The following is a 20,332-nucleotide window of genomic DNA, read 5'->3' on the forward strand; positions in this document are numbered from 1 at the left end:
CACCAGTCTAAACAACATCTAGCCAACACCCCCAATGTACAGATAAGAAAAATTAGGGGATATGCAGAGCAGTTGGTGGCAGAGCAGTTAGAATCCAGCATCCTGACTCCCGCATCAGTGTGTTCTTTCCCCATCTAAAGTGTGCCCTATCCTGTGGTGGGCGTTTTCACATTCCATGTAATCCTTTCAAATGTGAAGAACTATCCTGGAGTATGTCTGGCCTCCAGGGCATGTGTTCCCTGGGGTTTTTCCTGTATCTTCCAACAGGGTAGAGTATGACATTCAGCAGCAAGACTGAAGCTTTGTGGTCAGATTCAGGTGGTGGCCAACAACTGTGGGAAGACTGGGGAGGCAAGGCTCTGGATTGCTCCAAAACCCCTTTGATAATCCCTTCCCAGTAGATTCAGAGAAGGATGGTACAGACTGTCCTTGTTCAATTAAGGAGTCAGAAAAATCCAACTTTAAGAAGTTTTTAGACTCCTCCCAGCCCCGAGAGCCTTTGAAGCCTGTACTTTCAAAAGTTCTTTTGATGTTGAGGGACGGACAAGAGACTCTCATAGTGGGTCTTGGGCTGCTTCTCTTGTTCTCCCAATCGCAGAAGGATTCCATGCCTCCTGGTGTGTGGTAAGCTTCCAGGAGGCCAGAAAAATGATATCAGGGGACTCACCAAAAAAAATCTGCCCCTCACAATGAGTCTAAAGAAAAGCTACTAGTTTCTGTTTCATTCTAATACTCCCATCCCTATAAACTACAATGTTCCAGGGAGATCATTCTTCAAGAATCTTTGGGGAAAAGTTCTTTCAGAGGGTTTGTGAAAAGTAGGTTTTAATGGGGCTGGAGGTAGAAGAAAGGGCAGTAGGCAAAAGAACGGAACTAGGAAAGATACAGGCACTAAAAACAAGCCTTAAATAGAAATAAAAGGAAAATTTAATCTGAGACCAAAAGCAACACAGGTGAGAGTATGTGAAACTGGTAAACGGAAGGATTATCCTATCATGTCCTCCCAGATGTTTCACACATGCATATTGTTAGAGAATGTCATCAATGCTAAGCCCTCAAAGGCAAGGCTAGTTTTATTTTATGTATTGTTTTATATCTGGCACCCAGCAGGTTTTGAACTAAACTAGCAGGTAGCTTGGGGAAACAGGGAAGGGCAAAGTAACATCCCCCAAGAGAGTGCCGAGTATGTAGGTAAGAAAGAAAGCAAAGGCAGATGGTTTGCTTGGACTAGACCAGGGGTGTCCAAACTGCGGCCCCGCGGGCCAACTGCGGCCCACAATCCATTTTTAATTGGCCCGCAGCAAATTCCAAAAATATATTTAGTTTACTTAAACCAGGTGAAGCAATACTTACTACACCTCGAGTGAGTGGCCCGGCTGTTTGTGTATTTCATCGCATATGGCCCTTGGTAAATAACGTTGAAAAAAGTTTCGACACCCCTGGACTAGACCCACAACTCCTAGAGTTTGAATAAATGTTTCCTTTGTGTACAGTATGTAGACTCTTGACTAGAGATGAAGACCTGAAGACTGCATAATGACTGGTATTGGGAAAGGCATTAAAACTCTGATCCTCGCCTGGCAGGAGAGAGATTGTATTCACAAACACGGGTTCTCTAGTAAAAGATGATTATATTGGTCTCCAGCTGTGCTGACCCTACTACTTCCCCAAATGTGGAAAACTCAGTGCACGTTTGAAGTGGTGGGGACTGTACCCACTCCCGGCTTTGTGGGTTCTGGTCAGGTTGCTACTGGTGAATGAACTGAGCCTCTGTGGTCTGGAATTCTCTTTGCCCCTTAAAACAGAAAGCTAAGAGAAATCCAGGCATAGAATAAGTGAGGGTTGAGGGAGAATAAAGCATAGGAGTAAGAGTTTCTAAAGTGCCCTTTTCTCACCTTGTTCTTCCCCACAACCCTTTTCTCAGCACATCAGTCAAAGATTCTTTAGAGAATCATGTGATGTCAGATTGTGCCCCAAAGCCTTCAATTGCTCCCCATTCTTCTAGAGGTTAAAAAAAACAATATATAATTGCTCATAACAGAATTCATCTAACGTTTTTTTCGTTTAGTCTCATAATTTTTAAACGATGCACACTTTTGCCTGCTTTTCTGTTAATACCTACAAATTTCATACTTGGATAAGTTTAAACACTTGAATAAGATGTAATTTTTGGTGAGCTGTAAATGTTGGTATTGAAAATAAAACAAAAATTAGAGCATTTATATGTATACAATGGAATCGACCATAGCCACTCAATACTTTCCATCAAATACTCAAAAACTCTTCGTTTTATTATTATTATCATTATCATTATTATTATTATTATCATTATTGGTTCCAGGTGTACAAAACAGTGTAATAGTTAGACATTTTCACCCCTCACAAAGTGATAACCCCCTACCGCCTATCTACTACCCCTCTGACATCAAATATAGCTGTTACAGAAAGAATTCTTCTTAACAGTAGGAAATGTCACATAATTCCTTTTCTCCCTATACCCACATTTCTTTTCTACTTCCCATTTCTTACCTAAGACTTCTTACCAAGTCTTACCTAATGTAATTTATTTTAAGCTTGAAAGTTGATTATTGGTTTCTCTAAAATAATTCTCAGTCACAAAATTATATACATAAATTGATATTATATATATTTATTTCCTGTTACTGCAGACTTTTTGTGTACAAAGAAATTTCTTCCGGATTAATTTGCATTTGTAATTACTTTTTTTTTTGTAATTACTTTTAATATATAACTGAGTAAAACAAATAGATACAAATTTCACAAAAAGTTAAGTAAGTTGCTATTAACAGACAGATATAAGGTCAGATACTGGTCTTGTGAGTACTAATGATTATGAATACAAAATTAGGAGCAAAGCTCTGGAAGGGGCCAGTGTAAATGAAGGGCCATAGCTAAAGCTTCATTAGCTTCTGCCTCTGGATGAATGGGGTTTCTTTGGTATTGTTCCTCTATTAGTTCATGTAATATTACTTATTATTCATATTCTATACTGCTAAAATAAGACAGAATTTAGCATCAATTTTATCCCTATTATTTCACCTAGTTTCACTGAGAAAACTTGTTACATAAATGAAAAGATAGGAACAGAGGGAATTTTGTCATAGTAATATCTTTATTTTTTAAGTTCCTTTGGCATTATATGCTAACAATCACATCATGAGCTGTCATCACTGTTTTTAATGATCTATCAGCTGTCAGCTCCATCAGGACTCCTAACCTCTTAAAAGCAAAGAATGAGAAACCACCCGAACTGCACATGTATGTGTTACCCCTCGACTAAGTTCACTTGCTTTCTTAATCTCAGGGATGATTTCCAATCATCCCTTTGTGTGGCAGCCAGGGGCAATGTGCCACAGGAAGATTAGGGATGAATGAATGGGGGAAAGATGACAACCAAAGGGAAAGTAAAGGAGGAAAGGTGTGCTCTTAGGCAGACCAATATCTGGAAACATGATAGGAAAGTTGAGACAGAAATTGATTATATTTAAACTGTTTGTATGCCTGTTTATTCTTTGGAAAGTCTTCAAATACAGCCAGTACCTATACCCAGTTTGAAGACTATTGCTCTACAAGGCCCAACATAGGACACAATTTGTGGTCCTCTTTCCACATCCTTCTATCTTCATCTTCTGATACTCTCAACCTTGCTCTGGCCACACTGATCTCTTTGCTATTCCTTCAATGTTCGTAGCATTCTCCAACCTTGAGGCCTTTTCCCAAACTGTTCAAAAGTCACATTTATAATGAGGCTTTCCTCAACCACCCTACTTTAAATTGCAGTCACACATACACACACACACACACACACACACACACACACACACACACACCCTCATATTCCCTATCTTCCTTATTTTATTTTTCCCCATTGCACACATGGATGCTCAATACATAGTTGTTAAATGAATTCATTTCTATGGGCTATGAATTAGAGTGTCAACAAAAGCCATGAAAGCGCTTACCATATTATAAGATTGTACTTGGGTTGTGAGCAGATCTTCTACTCCTAATGGTGCTGCATTGCAGTGTGTCAGGAAGCAGTATGGGAAGCATATCGAATCTTTCTGGATCACATACCTGACACAGGGGAGTATCAGCACTGGGTCAGCATCTGCCAACAGGAGACTTTCTGCCTCTTTGACATTGGGAAAAATTTCAGCAACTCTCAGGAGCACCTGGATCTTCTTCAGCAGGTGAGCCTAAATACTAGATGTTTGGAACACTACCCCAAGAGCTCCCAGACCTCCAGCCCCTGCCCCTTTTGAACTGGTCTCCACAGCAAAAGGGTTGCTTCGAGATGTAGGATAAGGCCAATGGGAATTTTATTCTTACAAAATAACATTGTACAGGCAGATTGAAGTGAAGTTAAAGGAAAAGAGAATGAAAATAGACTTTAGCTCTTCAATTGGCATTATCTTTTGGTAAAATTACTTTTTCTCTTTCTGCAGAGAATAAAACAGAGACACTTCCCTGAGAGGTAAGTACCCAAAATAGAGTACTGCATGTTCCTGACTTCTGAAAGATCACATAATGGAGTGAGTCTCAGCTATTATACCTTTATGATTTTATGTCAACCACTGAGATCTCTGTAGGTTATTCTGACAATTTATACATTATTGTCATAAAGACAAATGAAGGTAAGAAGAGAAATGGTTAGACTTTATGGACTGAGATATATGTTTGCACTGTTTTCAGTTAAAATTAATTCATTACTATGTGATAAATATCTAATTTATGTTTTCAGTTATAAGATATACAGCAATTAAAATAGTATGATTTTTAGAATTTATAATAAATTATTAGTTACATCAGGAAAATATTTAATAAATATGAGAGAAACCTGAATTTTGAACTCCCTTTTGGTATTCTGTAAAGTGTTAGTATTTCTCAAACTGAATTACTGAACCAATGAGCTATGTCCTCAACAGGAACTGAATATGAAGTAAGAAAATCAAAATGTAAAAGAAAAGAAAGGAAAAGTATATTAGATAAAAATAATTAAGAAGAGCGATGCCATTGCCAAACTCTAACCTCACAAATTACATACATTTTGTAACATTTAGAAATCTAAATCTGAAAATAGTAATACTAAAGAGACCCAAATTTGGCTGTATGATTACTGACAATTCTTTATCATGGTTTTCACATTTGTTCCTTCATTTCTATTTCCTTTGCCAACAACCTGGTTCAGGATCTTATTAATTTACACAGGAAAAACGTCAAATCTGATCTCCCTAACAGATTTCCTTGGCTCTAACCTCTTCCCCACCTGAACATGCTTAACTGCTGCAGGATTGATATGTCTGAAATAGTCCTTTCCTTACAGTGAGCCCTGTTCAATGGCTTTCAAGAGATTCCCCTAACTTCTTTTTACCCTAAATATCCCTTCCCTGCATTTCCCCACCTCTTCTGTGCAGAAGGCCGAGTGGGAAAAATTGAAACCCTGGCATCCTCTGCCCTCTGACTTCTGGGTAGATTCAGCCAATAGGGAGTAAGATATCAGAGTAAGGGAGGAGAATGAGGTGAGCAAATTTATCACCCCCATAACCTGCAAAGTCTATGAGGGCTGTTGGTCTCCTTTAACTTCAGCTCAGTTTCTGTGAAGCAGCCCTTTCCACAGAGCTTTCTCTGTCTGTGGTTTGTGATAACTGCTCCATCGTCTTACCCTTCCTGCTGTGGAAGTGCTTTTAGCATCCCACTATTAGCAGCCTGGGATTCTGCACAATCATTTGTGGTTGCTCTTAGTAATAATCTCTTTATTAAATTTTGCTCAAATTACCCCACTATGAGTGAGCCGTCTGCTTCCAGCCAGGACATGCATTGAGGCAGAAGCCAAACTAATGAATCGAGGCCCTTCAACTCCTGACCTTTCCCACGTTGCCTTTCATTATCCATGATCCCATTGCTGCTAGCATGCCACTTCCTCGCTGCACAGACATCACACCTGCTCATCCCAGATTCTGACTCCAAGACTCCCTTTCCTGGAAGAATCTGCCTTCTCCACTCCATCCCTCTAAATCCTATTCCCTTTTCAGTCTATAGGTGGAGTTCCACCTCCTCATGACATCTTAACCACCTATTTGAGCCTAGTGCAATCTCTCCCTGCTTTGAATTTTGTGTTCTTTTTGGCATTTATGTTTTTATTTAACATTTACTTGCTTCACCCTGTTTCCTGTGAGAGTGTAAACACCTCGAGGGCAGGAACTGTTTTATATTTCTTGACCAACTGCTACAGAACTGAGCAAAGTTTTCATGTATTTATAATATACAACTGTCCTTAAAATGTCTATCTAGCCACATTTTTTAAAAAATTTTAAAGTTATTGCTAAAAGAAATAATGTGACTTAGGAAAATAGTACTAGAGTATTAATATTGTTCACAAGACACAGAGATATTGACTCCTCTGATTTAAATACAGGATAATGCTGACTCCTCATTTTCCAAAAAGAAAAAGAAAGCAGAGGCCATTCATAAGAAACAATTCAACAAAATGTACCCAGACTTGATATAAAAACATTAAAAACTTATTGGAAATGATTATCCAACCCAGAAAGAAAAAGAAATAGAATCATTATATGTACTCATGTACCTACCAGCATTGCTAGAGAGAAAGAGGGAACAAGAGATAAACATTTTGGATAAACTACCTCTGGTTACCAAGTTGTCTTTTAAAAAAAGAAAGAAAAGCAGAAAACAACCTCTCTTTTATTTCAAACCTTTCCAAGAAGAGAAAACAGAAAAATTTCTCACCTGACTAGCCCACGAAAAATTTCTCACCTGCCAGTTTCAAATGACTTTAAGATAAAAGTCACTGGAAGAACCCAGCAGCCTAGCTTCCCAAATTGTAGCTCCTGGGTGATGGTCTAGATTGCCAGTGTAGTGGCAGAATCACACCTGTCCAAACTGAGCTGTTGACTTGAAACTAAGGCAATAGTCAGCATTTTAAGAACTACTCTTCTTGGTTATTTTCTTTTTTACAAGGTAAAACAAGGATACTAAAGTGATAACAGGAGAAAAGATACCTTACTATAACCAAAGCTCTATAAAGTAAAAAAAGAGAAAGAATATTGCCTAAGTTACAAATGCTGTAATATTTGATATGAGTTTACTAAATATTACCTCCATAAAAACGATTTAATAAACACATAGCATAATAGCAACAAAAACAACTAAGAATAGCTAATTCCAAATCAGTTTAATTTAGCCTATGTGCATCAATATAGTCACCCCTGTTTACAACTAACACCCATTCTGATTGGCCAGAGCCATGCCAGGCTGATTGATACATGTTGTACGTTACCCCTATTAGCACTTCGGCAGAATTGTGTGTAGTAGAAACATGTAGATGGTCCTATTGTCTATGGCCAATCTCTATGACTTTACGACAACAGAGTACCTAGCCATTCCCTTTTGTCTTCCATCATCATGAGCCACAGAAAATTAGATCAAATATGTTGGTCAACGATGACTATATTATACAAACACAGACACAATCCTTTGAGACCTACTAGCTTATAGTAACAAACCTTTTAGTGAGATTTAAAAGAGATCACTGCTGCTACTCCTTTCTAAGTAAAGCTTCCTAGAATGGGCTGCATTATATGTAGTCAATTCTATAACCCTGACCTTGGATCTGCCCTTAGAATATATTCCACACTGCCACTCCATAGCACTGCAAACCAACCCACATCTTCCTGGCTAGTTACCATTGAAGGCAACAGTTATGTTCAAAATAGACATTTAATACATCTGCATTATCCAGAAATCTATTTCTCTCTCATTACTGTAACCACAAGAGTTACTTTATTAGACAAACTTAATGATTCTCTGGATTTGCAGATTTGAAGGTCTGAGATTTTAGCAAGAATATTTCAGTCATAGATCATGTCATCGATTATCTTTGATGTCAAGGACACAGCTTAAGCACAAGGGACTATAAAATATAAGGCCCCAAAACCATCTTTGCCTACCAGGACCGCAAAAAGTTTGATCCTCAACATGCTTATGAAAAGTCCGGGGGTCAAACATCATCATTTTGAGGGGATGTCTGAATTTTGCCTCAATGTAAATATATTAGATTACTTCTGTAATGATAAAATAGGTAAACCCAGTTTTAAAGTGCACATTTTCTCTAATTTTTAGGTCTATGGAATATAGGCAAATTTAAATGCCTTGCCCCTATTGCCAAGCTCCTTTTCAGTCCCTGTTCTTTCTTCTCTATTTTACTAATAGAAAGGATGAAATGTCCGCAGAGGAAATATTAGAAGAACACCATGAAACACCTGTGTTTTCAACAGGTAAGCTTAGGTCTCATTTTGTCTGCTTCTGAACCTTAATTCAAATCACCGTGAAAGCTTTATATTTCAAAAGCAATCCTTAATTGAAGTCCACAAAGTTTATAATGTCATTTCTCAAATCTAACTTGCATTTCTAACATAAATGATTTAAATTCATTGTATAAAACTTGGAAAATCTAGAAAAGAATAAAGGTAAAACCAAATTGCCCATAACCCTACAACTTGGAAGCAATCATTACCAATAGTCTGAAACAATCAAATTAAAGATATACAAGTGTCTATGCATACTTTATATAGTTACAAAAAGAAAGATTAACCAGATCTCATTAGGTGAAACCATTTAACTTTAACATACCTAGAAGAACACGAAACTTGGGTCCTAGAAAGGAAGAATGAAGAATTCAAGTGGGATCAAGAGTGTGAGTTATATTTTGCTGACGAACATATTTATGTGATCTTAAAATAAACATGAGCTCAGAATACATCTAACATCTGTAAATTCTAGAATGACAAAAAAAAAAGTATATAAAATTTTTACCTTGTTCGAATGTAAACTACTCCAGTCTCATTTTTTGTGTGCCTACTATCTTTTTAACTTCCACAGCTGTTGCTGGTGTCTCACTCCGGCCCTTCCTTCTCACTCCTGACGACACACTCCTCAATGATACCAAGATGCCTACAATAGTAAGAAGCTCTGAGAGTCAATCTAGCACCTCACTTGCCTGTTTTTGTTTCATTTGCAAAACAGGATAAAAGAATGGATGGACTGGCCATTCTATAACCATCACCTTGAATCTGCCCTTAGAATATATTATTAATGCTGCATTTTTATCACTCATATTAAAAGCCAGTGACTTTGTTCTATTCAGTATTGTCAGTTCTTCCTAGAGACTAAGGGGCAAAAATAGATTGAAACTAAGATACGGTGACAGGAACTGCAAGAAGTAACTTAACTATAAACACCAGGAAGGTAAGTACCTAACAGATAATTATATACAGCAGGTGCTCACCAAGTTTTAGAATGAATGAATGAATGAATGAATGAATGAATCTATCAAGCAATCAGGTTCTTTCTCCACTGAAGTGTAATCTCATGCTGACAACAAGGTAAAAGTTTTGTTCTCAGTCATGTTCCACATGAATAGATCAGATAAATAACAAAATGATCGAAATCCTGCGTGTCAAATACAGGGAAAATAAAAACAATGTTGCCGGCAAACAGGAGCACTGGCAGCCACTCTGAGTGAAAAGGCATACAGGATGAGAGGATTGTTACAGAATTTAATGTTGGTTATCAGAAAAGCGAGCCATTTTTAACACCTCCAAAAAGCCTTGAGCCAGACTCAGTGCTGAAGTAGGGAATTGACACCCTCCTTACACCCGAGCAGAGGAGTTGTGGCAGCAGAAGGTGGGCAGCAGGCTCTGAAGGGGCAGTAGTATGGAGTGACAAGTCAGAATCTGGATCTTCTCGTGTTTACACTGCCATGCCATTACCACAACCAGATATGCCATGCCCTGTGTTCTGTGAGACTCCGCTAGCCCTTTCCTCTTCCTGTGAACTTCCCTCCAAGTTGCAGCTCAAAGCCCAGATGGTGAGGGAAGGAAATTCAGTCTCACCAGCTAGACGTGAAAATTCAGGGAGGAGAGCCCTGCTGGCCACTCTCTCTCTGGCCTTTAGACCAGACGGCTACAGACTTTGTGGAGCTACTGTTATGAAAGAGTAAAAATGTTTTATTTTTTTCAAAAACACTATTCCACCAACAATGAAAAGTGATGTTGAAAATAGTAATTGATTAAACATATTCACTATAAAATTTCTAAGAAAACTCCAGTTTGCCTTCTCTTTTCTCACATTAACCAAGTCCTATCTTCTTCAAAATCTAATATAGTTCCCTCCTTCTGAAGTAAATATCCCCTAAATACTTCATTCCACATCCATTGCATCCTTCTTGTGAACTGCATCTATTCCTTATTCTTTCACTCAGCGAACATTTAACTGAAATCCACTGATGTGCCAGGCATTGGGCTATGCACCGACGATCCTAAGATGAACAAGACACAGTCCCTGCCTTTAAGAAATGTATAATGCAAATAAGTACAACAAAACCGTCTAAGTGCTACGATCGAAGATGGCGGATGTATGGACTGGAACAAAATGATACACCGGGACAGGCTGCAAAGATGTGACCTCTAGTCATGTGTATTCACTGAGAGTTTTGTACATAACTGGCCTCATATATTTTAGTTTGGGAAATTCCATGAAGTGTGAGAATCATGCTGGATTCAAGGAAATTATATGTAAGGTGACAGGATTAACATATAAAAAGAAGACTCTAGGTGAGTAAATCATAGGTCCCAAATGAGCAAGTCAGATGTTATCCACTGCTATAGGAGATCAGAGGAAGCAAAGAGTTCTACCTTAGATGTTCAGAGGAGATATTATTTTAAACGAACTATGAGATATTGTAAGAAGTAAAAAGTGCATGTATGAAGTAAAAAATGGTGTGTGTGTGTGTGTGTGTGTGTGTGTGTGTGTGTCTGCTCGTATGTGTGTTATTGTTAGAGGTGAACATGGGGATCTATGAGTAGGGTATCCAGTTAGGAGAGTAGCACAACAATGTTATATCTCAGCGACAGTGAATAGAAACATTTGCTGGACAGGACAGGGGGAAGTGAGACAGGCTATAACTTTTCCAGCAGATTGGTATCAGATGGAGGAGAGTCTTGAATGTCAGGAAAAAGAGTTTTGGTTTTATCCCATAGATAGTAGGGAGTCACTGAGGGTGCTGAGTGAGAGGTGTGAAAAAATCCAGTGGTTGAGGGTAAATTAGGAAAATTGTCCCTAATGCACATTCTAAATGTTTTTTGTCAACTTCGAATCTGCCTAATGAAATGGTAAGCTTCTAGAGAATAAAACCATATGCCATCCTTTTCTTTTAACTTCCCGTAGATCTTGACACTGTGCTATATCCGTACAGATGCTCAGAGTGTATTATTTGAATGGATGAATAAATGAGTGAATGGATGAATGAATGAATAAATGAATGATAAACTTTTTGTTAAACAAATATCAGTAGTTTAGTAAGTGTGAATCTATGTCCTCCCCGAATCCCATTAAAGTTAGAGGCTGTGTTGCTGTCCACTACCTATGGAAGAGGGGAGTTTGCGATGAGAAATGAGGAGAAACTATGTCAGCTAGGACCCATATGAGTTTTGCCCTTCATGGCATTTTCCAGCGGTTGTTCTCTTTTGTTGGCTTCCACAACTCTAGTTTCATTATAAGAGATTATGTACATGGCCAGAGACAGTTAATTTTCCACAGGCATATTTTTTACTCTTTTAAGAAAGCTGTGCAGATTTCAGGATTGTCTGGGTACCCAAGGCTGAAAAGCTGTCAAACTCCAAGTTTGAAACCCAGATCGAGGCTTTCTCTGTGCCGGGAGAACTTCCCCTGAGTTGAGAACTATGAGACACTCCTGCTTGTTCTCAAACCAAAGGACAAGAAGGATGAGCCCTGGCTCTTTGTGAGCAAAGGCCAAATTCAGGTCCTCAGAGCCTGCTATTCTGAGCCACAGGCTTCCAAAGGTGGCCCAAATATGCCATTGCTTCTGAGAGAAATGTCAAACCCTCTCTTGACCTGACAGTGCTTTCTAACTAATTTTAACGTGAAATTTAAGCACAAATGGGCTTATTAAACCAGTCTAGACTCTTCTCTAAAAAGGAGTGTATTAAATAATATTTCAGCATCTGTAGGTTATATTGTCTACTCCAGTCCCCATCAAAAAGTATTTATAAAGTTATACAAGGATGTAGCACAAGCCTAGTGATGTTCGAACAAAGTATATAATTGTGTGTGTGTGTGTGTGTGTGTGTGTGTGTGTAAACGTTTTCATGAAGAGCACACAGTGATAAAATGACAGTGTTTGCAAAGACTCTATGTAGTTAGCTCATTGAATCTTTGGTACTTAGTCTCTTGATGAAATTCATAGGCCACTTCTAGTTAAGAGGACTTTTATTCTAAAAACATGAGAGCCTTCCTAATCCACTTCTTGAGACAATATCAATGTATGTTATATAATACAGCCATTTACTTGTGGTTTATATTAATAGAAGACATCTTTTTCAACTTAGGAAAGAGAAATAGAATTAACTGAGGTGTCTGAGGGCCCACTGGAGCAGAAAATGAAGCTGAGCATCCCTCTGGCAAACCAGAAGTTCAAGGCAGACCTCGCTGATTCCCAGTCCCCATATTACCAGGAGCTAGCAGTGAAGTCTCAAGTTCAGGTGAGTGAACCCACCATACACAACCATCGACCAAGTCATGATGCAGAATCTGGGAGCCAACATGACATAAACCCTTTTGACTAATGGGTCCAGCTTCTTATGACCAGGCATTCATTTTTAACCACTGAAAAGAAATCAAAAACTGCAATGGGTCCCAAAATGTTAAGACAAATGGATCTCCAGGAATATTTTCCATTTCAGCTTTTCCATCATAAAAGTCATTTACATTTAGATTTTCTTTAAATGTTAATAAATTACTTTTAAATCTCATTTAACCGAAAGCCACTAAGCAGATATTCTACATGTATAAAATGTCCATGTGGGCACCAGCTTGGAACATGCTAGGTTGAAATGTGAGTTTTTTTAATCCCTAATATTTTGCCTTACATAATATTTCCATTTGCAGTCTGCTGCAATTTAGAGACATGACACTTTTCATGGGTGATAAGCGGAAGGCAGTTATGTTATTCATATCATCCATCACTAAACTGAGGAGCTGTCCTAGGCTGTGTTCCATCTCTGACCATCATCATAGCTGCTTTGCCTGGTTAAATTAAAAGGTTCTTCATTCCCTGCAGGATAAATCCAAACTACTATTCTGAACGTGGCAACTATATGCCATAAGACCGCTACCTTTCTTTCCAGCCTCATCTTCGCACCAGCTCCTTACCCCTCCACCTCCTTTGCATTCTACTTTCCAGAAATACAGACTGCTTGCAAATCTTTTCTCATCTTTAGTCTCTACATGGGCTTCCTTCCCTGAGTTTCATTTTACTCAAGTCATAAAAAATTCCTTTTACCCATTCTGGGTTTAGTGCCTCTTCTCTAGGCTAACATCTGGTGCCCAATGTTCTAACAACACTTATCATCTTGTCTTGAGGGCAGCAACTGTCTCTTTCATCTCTACAGCCTTACCTCATAATATAGAGTTTGGGATGCAGTTAACTACTGGGTAATGTAGAAATGCAACTAAAAATAGGAGCACTCATGAGATAACATAACAGGAACCATATTTATGGACCACTGAGTAAAACCCCTTACTCAGCATGGTGAGGGGAAAAACAGGCCCCTACCTCTCATGCTTTGAGAAGTCAATGTTTACCTCCTCTCTACTAGAGAGGAGGTAAGTGAATGACAGTCTTAACCTCCCATGTCTCCCTGCATCAGCATTCAGTCCATGAAATGTAAAGAATCATTTCTACAAACTTCAAAGAGAAAACATCAGCATGGGGTGTTTATGAAGCAGAAAAGTACTTAGACATGGATTATTAGATAGAATGAATTTTAAAAATAGTCTGTTAACTTTTCTATTTGTTTTCTGAAATAGTCTCTTCAGCAAATCCTTAGTATCATCAGAATATCTTCAAAATTAGATAATTGGCCGTAGACTGCCTTCACTTACCTGTTGTTAATTTTCTAAGCACCTGAAACAACCTGAGGTAGAATGATGCAAATAAATTATAATATTTGCATATATAATATTTAAAATCTGAGTTCTAGTCTTGTTCCTGCCAAGTGTTAGCCATGAGAATTTGGGGGCTCTTCCCTGACCTTAGATTCCTCATTTAGAAATTAAAAGTAATTTCATAGTCCCTTTGCAGGTCTAAAATACTATGTATAGAAATAATACCACTGTCCTTAATGTTTGATATATATTAACTCATTTCATTTTTCACAAATCTTATAAATGATATTATTTACAGTTTTTACAAGTGAGGATACTGAGGCAAATAGAGATTAATTAATATGCCCCCCAATGTCACACCTATTAACAGGCAGCAGAGGCAAGATTCAAACAAACATAGGCAGCCTGGCACCAGAACCCCTGCTCTTACCCATTATGTTATAATATCTATTTTCCCCCAATATTTATGGGGGAAGGATTTTTGTATCATCAAGTAAACATGCCCCTTCTAACCTCTGAAGTATTTATTAGCCCAAGAAGAGTATGTCTTGCGTGGTCTTATTCTGGAGACCTATCACATCAGCATTGCTGTTCCATTAGCCTGGTCACTGGCTCCTCTAAGATGGAGACCCTCTTCTTAGAGCATCTGTTCCCCTCCCAGACTCCTGCGCAGTTTGGACACCTAGCAGCCTGCCTTCAGCTAACCAACGAGCCTCACCACAGCCGTACACTTAAATTAGCACAGTCATTTGGACCCAATCAGAAATTAATGGTCAATGCTTTGCAGTAACTTAATTTCCACAGTAAAGTTAATGAGCAATTTAATACAAATGTCAAAAGGAATGCTTAGTTGTTGTCTGAATGCTTTCTCACGTGCAAACATTCATGAGAACCCAATACGGCTGCCTTTTTATAGCCCTGTTACCATACATTCCAGCAGAACCAGGGAGGCCACTGTGCGTTTAGTATTATTAATAAGGTTAACTGGGCACTTAATTAGCAATTTAGTGGTTAGTGCTCCAAGATTGGAAGGTCCCCAGAAGATTATTTAGCAGAATTAACTGAAGACTTTTGTCATCTCCTCCCTAGATACCTGGTGCACCCTCCTAAGCAAAGCTGATTGATAATCCATCACAGACAGGTTCACAAAGAGGGCATGCACAAAAGCCATAAATCCAGTCCACTGGAGCCAGCGTTGTGCGCACTCCTGGAGGGGAGGATGGCTCTCTCCCACATGTACCCCGCTGCCTATGCTAACAGCTGTGGGTCTCTATAGTAGCAGTTCTGTGCTTAACTCTTTGTTTTTACATGTGTACCAGCATCTCTGGGATCCTGGACAAGAAAGAGTCAGGGTCTGAATCTTCTGCTCCAGAAATTAGAGCTCACACTTAAACATTCAGTCCTACGTAGGTGCTATAACTAGAACGCCATGACAAATGCTTATGACCCCAAAGCTATTTGTCACAGGAGACCAGAGCAGACCTGAAGCACCTACACAGCTCCTTCCCACTTGTCCCCATAATAAAGACCAGCTCTGCAGAAGTGAGTCTATAAGCCAGGTCCTGGTAGGAGTAGAAACACAGAAACTCGTTACCCTGCCCCTGACCCCTAGGGAGACCCTCATCTTCTCCTCCCCGCACTGAGTCTTTCAAAAACAACTGACTGAAGGCTTACTCTGCCCTTGTCAGGCTCCATGCTATGTGGCCATCAAGGAAATAAAAGAAAATCGGACTATCAATGAGCTAGTAATCCAGTAGGAGAGATAGAGAATAGTAAATAAATAATACAATATCGCTGACTCTCTGCCCACTTATTAGTTATTCCTTACAGCAGCCTTATGACGTAGATGTTATTATTTAATTTTGGTTAAGGAGAACAAGAGTCAGGTAAATTAAGCAATGAACTCAAGGTCATGCAACTAGAAAGTAACAGAACCAGTATTTAAATTCAGATCTATACAGCTACTATCTCCTTATCACCCAAAAGCAGAGCTGTCTGCATCATTATAGTTACTATATACTCAGGCAACAAAAACTATTTTACTATTGGTGCAAGAAAATATAATGCAGAAGGAAAATTGGTCTGCTGGGGGGCAAAGGTCCATGGTGCACTCCAAAGCCCAGTGTAAGTGATGTGGGGACGATCTATGCATCAGTGCTCTAGTCTACAAAGACAATGTAGGGTTGGCAGTAGCATGATGAGTATGGAGAAGAAGAGACACACTAACTCGATTAAACAAAATGTGCTGAGTCCCTACCATATGGATGACAATCTTCTAGGTACTGGGAGGAAGGAAGGGAGATAAAGATGAATAAGTAAGACATGATCCCTGAGCCCAAGGAGCATAATCTCATGAGGGAGACAACAGGCACCACATAAACCATTTTAGGGGACACACTATGATTAAGTTCTAGAGTAGCAGGGAGAAGAGATAATTGAACCTGCCCTTGAAGCCCTGCAAACACTTTTCAATAGAGATGTTTGAGTTCCCTTTGAAAGGTTGTGGGTGGTGCAGGAAGACAGTCCATGAGCAGAAGGTAGAAGAAGTTGCATCTTGGGCTAAAGGAAAAAAATTGTATAGACATCTGGAGGAAGTAAAGTATATTTGGGGAGAGATAGGAGTTAGTTTAATGTGAATAGAGGACACAATACTGGCCAAGGGGGTAATGATGGCAGGAAGTGCAAATGGTAAGGTACTTGGGGGATAGAAGGTAGATTGTGGAGGGCCTTAAATGTCATTCTACAGTATTGGACTTTATTCAGTAGGCAGTGCAGCCCATCAAGGGAATTTTAATGAAGAGCAGCAGATATGGGATGATGAACTTGGAAAAATACTGTAGGCAAGGAGACGTCTCCTTCCCTCCATCCAATGCACCCAAAAATCTACTTATCCTCCTTCCTCCACCCCCCGCCCCCTGACACACACACCCAGAAATCATTTCAGTAATACAGGAAGGGAGATACGGAGGGTATGTTGGACATGGGAATAAGAACATAGTGGAAACAAAAGACATGTGGGATTTGAACCAACAGGACTTGATGGCTGGATGTGAGGGACACAGAGGGAAGGTATCTGGGGATGCTAGGCTCTGTGGCGTGGAAGGTGATGGGTGTTCCGAGCCCTGACTGAGATAGAGAGCCCAGGAGGAAAGGCATTTTTGGAAGAAAGAGAATGACTCTGGTTTGGGCATATTCAGTTGGTGGCAAATGTTGGGATGGTCATGTGGAGAACTCAAAGCTGTATCTCAGTTGATCATTGAAGCCCTGGGAGAAAACAAGATCCCCCAAGGAGAGGCAGAGGGAAGTGGGCACAAGGAAGAGAGGACCGGGTTACTTCCTTGTTCACCTCTTCAGCCTCCCTCACTTCCCCCCTCCCTCCCAAGCTTCACTACTAAACTATCTCTTCCTCTTGGTTTTTCTTGCCTCCCAGCCTTCATACAAGTAAGCTGGATGGGTCAGTGCCTGTCCATCTATTTGGCAATGTGTCCGGAGAGCCTAGCACAGTGCTTGTAGTCGAGCTTACTCAGTAAATGAGAGTGAGTGAAACGAAGAGGCTGAGGACACAAACTTTCAGAATCCTTACATTTAAAGTAGAAAGTGGAGACAGAAATAGGATAAAACCTCAGAGAGTGGTCAGAGAGATGGAAGAAGAGCCAGAAATAAAAGCAAGGAAACCATGGAGAAAGAATAGAATGGATTTGGAGAATCCCAAGAGACAATGACCTGGAGACAACCCTCCTTCCTGGGGGAATCCGGCAGCAGAAACTGACTGTAGTGGGTTGGAGAGTAATAAAATTGTAAAATATTCTGATAATATGCTTCATTGGCAATGTCAGAGTAATTAAGAAAATTTATTGTAAAGTTCACATAAATCTAACAGCCCACCTAATCTATTAGACTAGAATCTGTTTTATTTAGGTACAGGAGCCATTAAACTTTAATAACTCCCTTAATGTTGTAGCTATTTTCCAAATCATATAGTTCAATTCATAAAATATCATAGTTATTCTGTGTGTATAAATGAAAACAATGTGGCAAAAAAATCTTCTTCCAAGTACCACCTTAAAGTTATTTCATATTTTATGTAAAATAACTACTAAAGCAAGTCAGAACTATCCAATTACACCTTTACAGATTTTAAATAAATAGCAAAACACTTTCCTCTGGGTTTCAGAAATAACTAAGAACAAATCTGACCTCAATCATTGCTTCAATTTTCCATTTTCATTTTTTCCCCCTAACTCATCTGACGCAGTAGAAACAGAGTATTTCATAATTTTCTTTTTCCTCTCTGCAGATGCAAAAGGTATTTAAGAAACTTCCAGGATTTAAAGAAATCCATGTGTTAGGATTTAGGTAAGAGAATCAGACTTTTTGCAATTTTTAAATTACTTTCTTCCTATCCTCTTTTAAAAGTGAGGTCATGAGAACTGATGGTTACCAGATGGGAAGAGAGGCTAGGGGGGTGGATGAAAAAGATGAAGGATTTAAGAGGTCCAAATTGGAGTCACGAAACAGTCATGGGGATGTAAAGTACAGTATAGGGAATATATTCAATAATATAATAATTATATATAATGCCAGGTGGATACTAGACTTATCAGGGGGATCACTTCATAAATTATATAAATGTCTGACCACTACCCTGTACATCTGAAACTAATATAAAATAATATTGAATGTCAACTATTGTTTTAAATAAATAAAATTTGTTTTAAATAAATAAAATTTTTATTTATTGTTTTAAAATTGTTTTAAATAAATAAAATTTTTAAAAAGTGACATCACAAGGATTATAAGGTCCCTTTTCCCCCAATTGTTAAGCTCTGCCTAATCCTGAAAACTGAATATGTTTCCGATAAAGGAATTGTCTAATTGGAACACGACTGTAGGTGATTTTTTTAAAGGAGTAACACAGAAATTGTATTCCTTCCTCCTTCCAGAGTCAGAAACACTGCTCTCTGCAGAGAACTCATCTTCTGTCCTTGGCAATGTTATTAATGAACCTCTTAGGAAAGTACCTCAGTAGAGGCAGATCAAAAAAAGGAGCAATTAGTAACCTCGGTGTCTGATTGCCTGGTTTCCTATTGATGCTAAATATCATCACTGTTTAAACAAATCAGGCTAACCCTAGGGAGGCAGGTGAAACTAATAAACAGTGGTGTTTAAGGGATAATGGGGTTGGAGGAATGTGGTGGATGGGGAAGGGTGGAAGCAAGACTTCCCAAAATATATCTTTTATATCATTTTGATGTCTGGACTAGAGTAATGTATTACCATGCAAAACTAACTCAATTAAAAGTTTAAATAAAAGAAATGAAGTAATAAAATAGTGCCACATTACAGCAGGGTTCAATCATGTTCCCTCAGCTTTCACACAAACAGGCCTATATCCATCAGCATTCCAACTTCTAATGTGGGTTCATGATCTGGGGAAAGAATTGTTGCATCTTTTAAGTTCTCATTCTTCAAAACATCTACAAGTAGGGTCATAATATGTTTTTTTTTTTAAATGTGCTGCAGGGTAGACATCAGCTCTGGTGTGACAGAATGAGATTCCATGCTCCGAGGGAGATTTGTAAAGCAAGTAGAGCAGGAGTCACCCAGGTCCTTCCTGGCCCCTTCACTGTCTATTGTCTTAAGGCAAGAAGGTGCATAGAGCCAGGGTTCTACCTCCTCACAAAGAATAACTTATGGGGAGCTCCACCAGTTTCTTTCTTTCAAAGCTATCAGGCCCCTCTGATTTGTATAACTCCAGAGGACGGAAGCATTGAAAAGTGAAAATTATAAAAGATGAAGCCCTTAATATTTACCGAAGCAGACTTATTTTTCTTCATTTTAAGATGTTGCTCTACAGTATTCCATGTGAAATCAGATAGATTAGAGAGAAATAAAAAGTGATAGGAGAATAATCTGCATAGAGGGCAAAACTTTCTGAATAAACCACTGCATTTGAAGAACATCTTTTTAATTTAAAGCTGAAGAAAATGATAGGAATTGTTTTCTTAGTGAATGTTACCCCCTCCTTTCAAATAAATGAGGATCTAATAATAAAAAAGTTCTATTTCAGAAGAAAACCAGAATGTTACATTGATGAAATTGTGCAAAGTAAAAATTTTAAAGATCTATTCCTTGAAGGTGCATGTTTCCCATGTGTTTATCTCTGCAAGAATTTATTCTTTCTTCTGCCAATTTATGCTTCCAAAGGAAATTTGATCACATTTTTCCTGTAATGAAGGTTTAGTCTCCCAGAAAACATTTGACCCCAAATACAATAAACAGTGTGTTTCTGAGTATGGCAAACTTTTAATCTTTAATAATGATA

At 38.7% G+C, this 20,332-nt stretch overlaps 1 protein-coding gene across 1 annotated transcript in view; it reads left to right on the top strand.

The window, feature by feature from the left end:
- The window catches only part of IMPG1 (interphotoreceptor matrix proteoglycan 1), a gene marked incomplete at both ends in the record, with an annotated part of 119,761 nt that overhangs the window by 32,443 nt on the left and 66,986 nt on the right, over nucleotides 1-20,332 (top strand). Inside the window, 6 exons of the mRNA XM_081042014.1 lie at nucleotides 4,048-4,214; nucleotides 4,470-4,498; nucleotides 8,254-8,318; nucleotides 8,923-9,002; nucleotides 12,450-12,602; nucleotides 18,305-18,363. Coding sequence (XP_080898140.1) covers nucleotides 4,048-4,214; nucleotides 4,470-4,498; nucleotides 8,254-8,318; nucleotides 8,923-9,002; nucleotides 12,450-12,602; nucleotides 18,305-18,363 — 553 coding nt within the window. The remainder of the gene's footprint in view (nucleotides 1-4,047; nucleotides 4,215-4,469; nucleotides 4,499-8,253; nucleotides 8,319-8,922; nucleotides 9,003-12,449; nucleotides 12,603-18,304; nucleotides 18,364-20,332) is intronic.

Source organism: Rhinolophus hipposideros (assembly GCF_964194185.1).
Source record: "Rhinolophus hipposideros genome assembly, chromosome: 3".
Taxonomy (NCBI): domain Eukaryota; kingdom Metazoa; phylum Chordata; class Mammalia; order Chiroptera; family Rhinolophidae; genus Rhinolophus; species Rhinolophus hipposideros.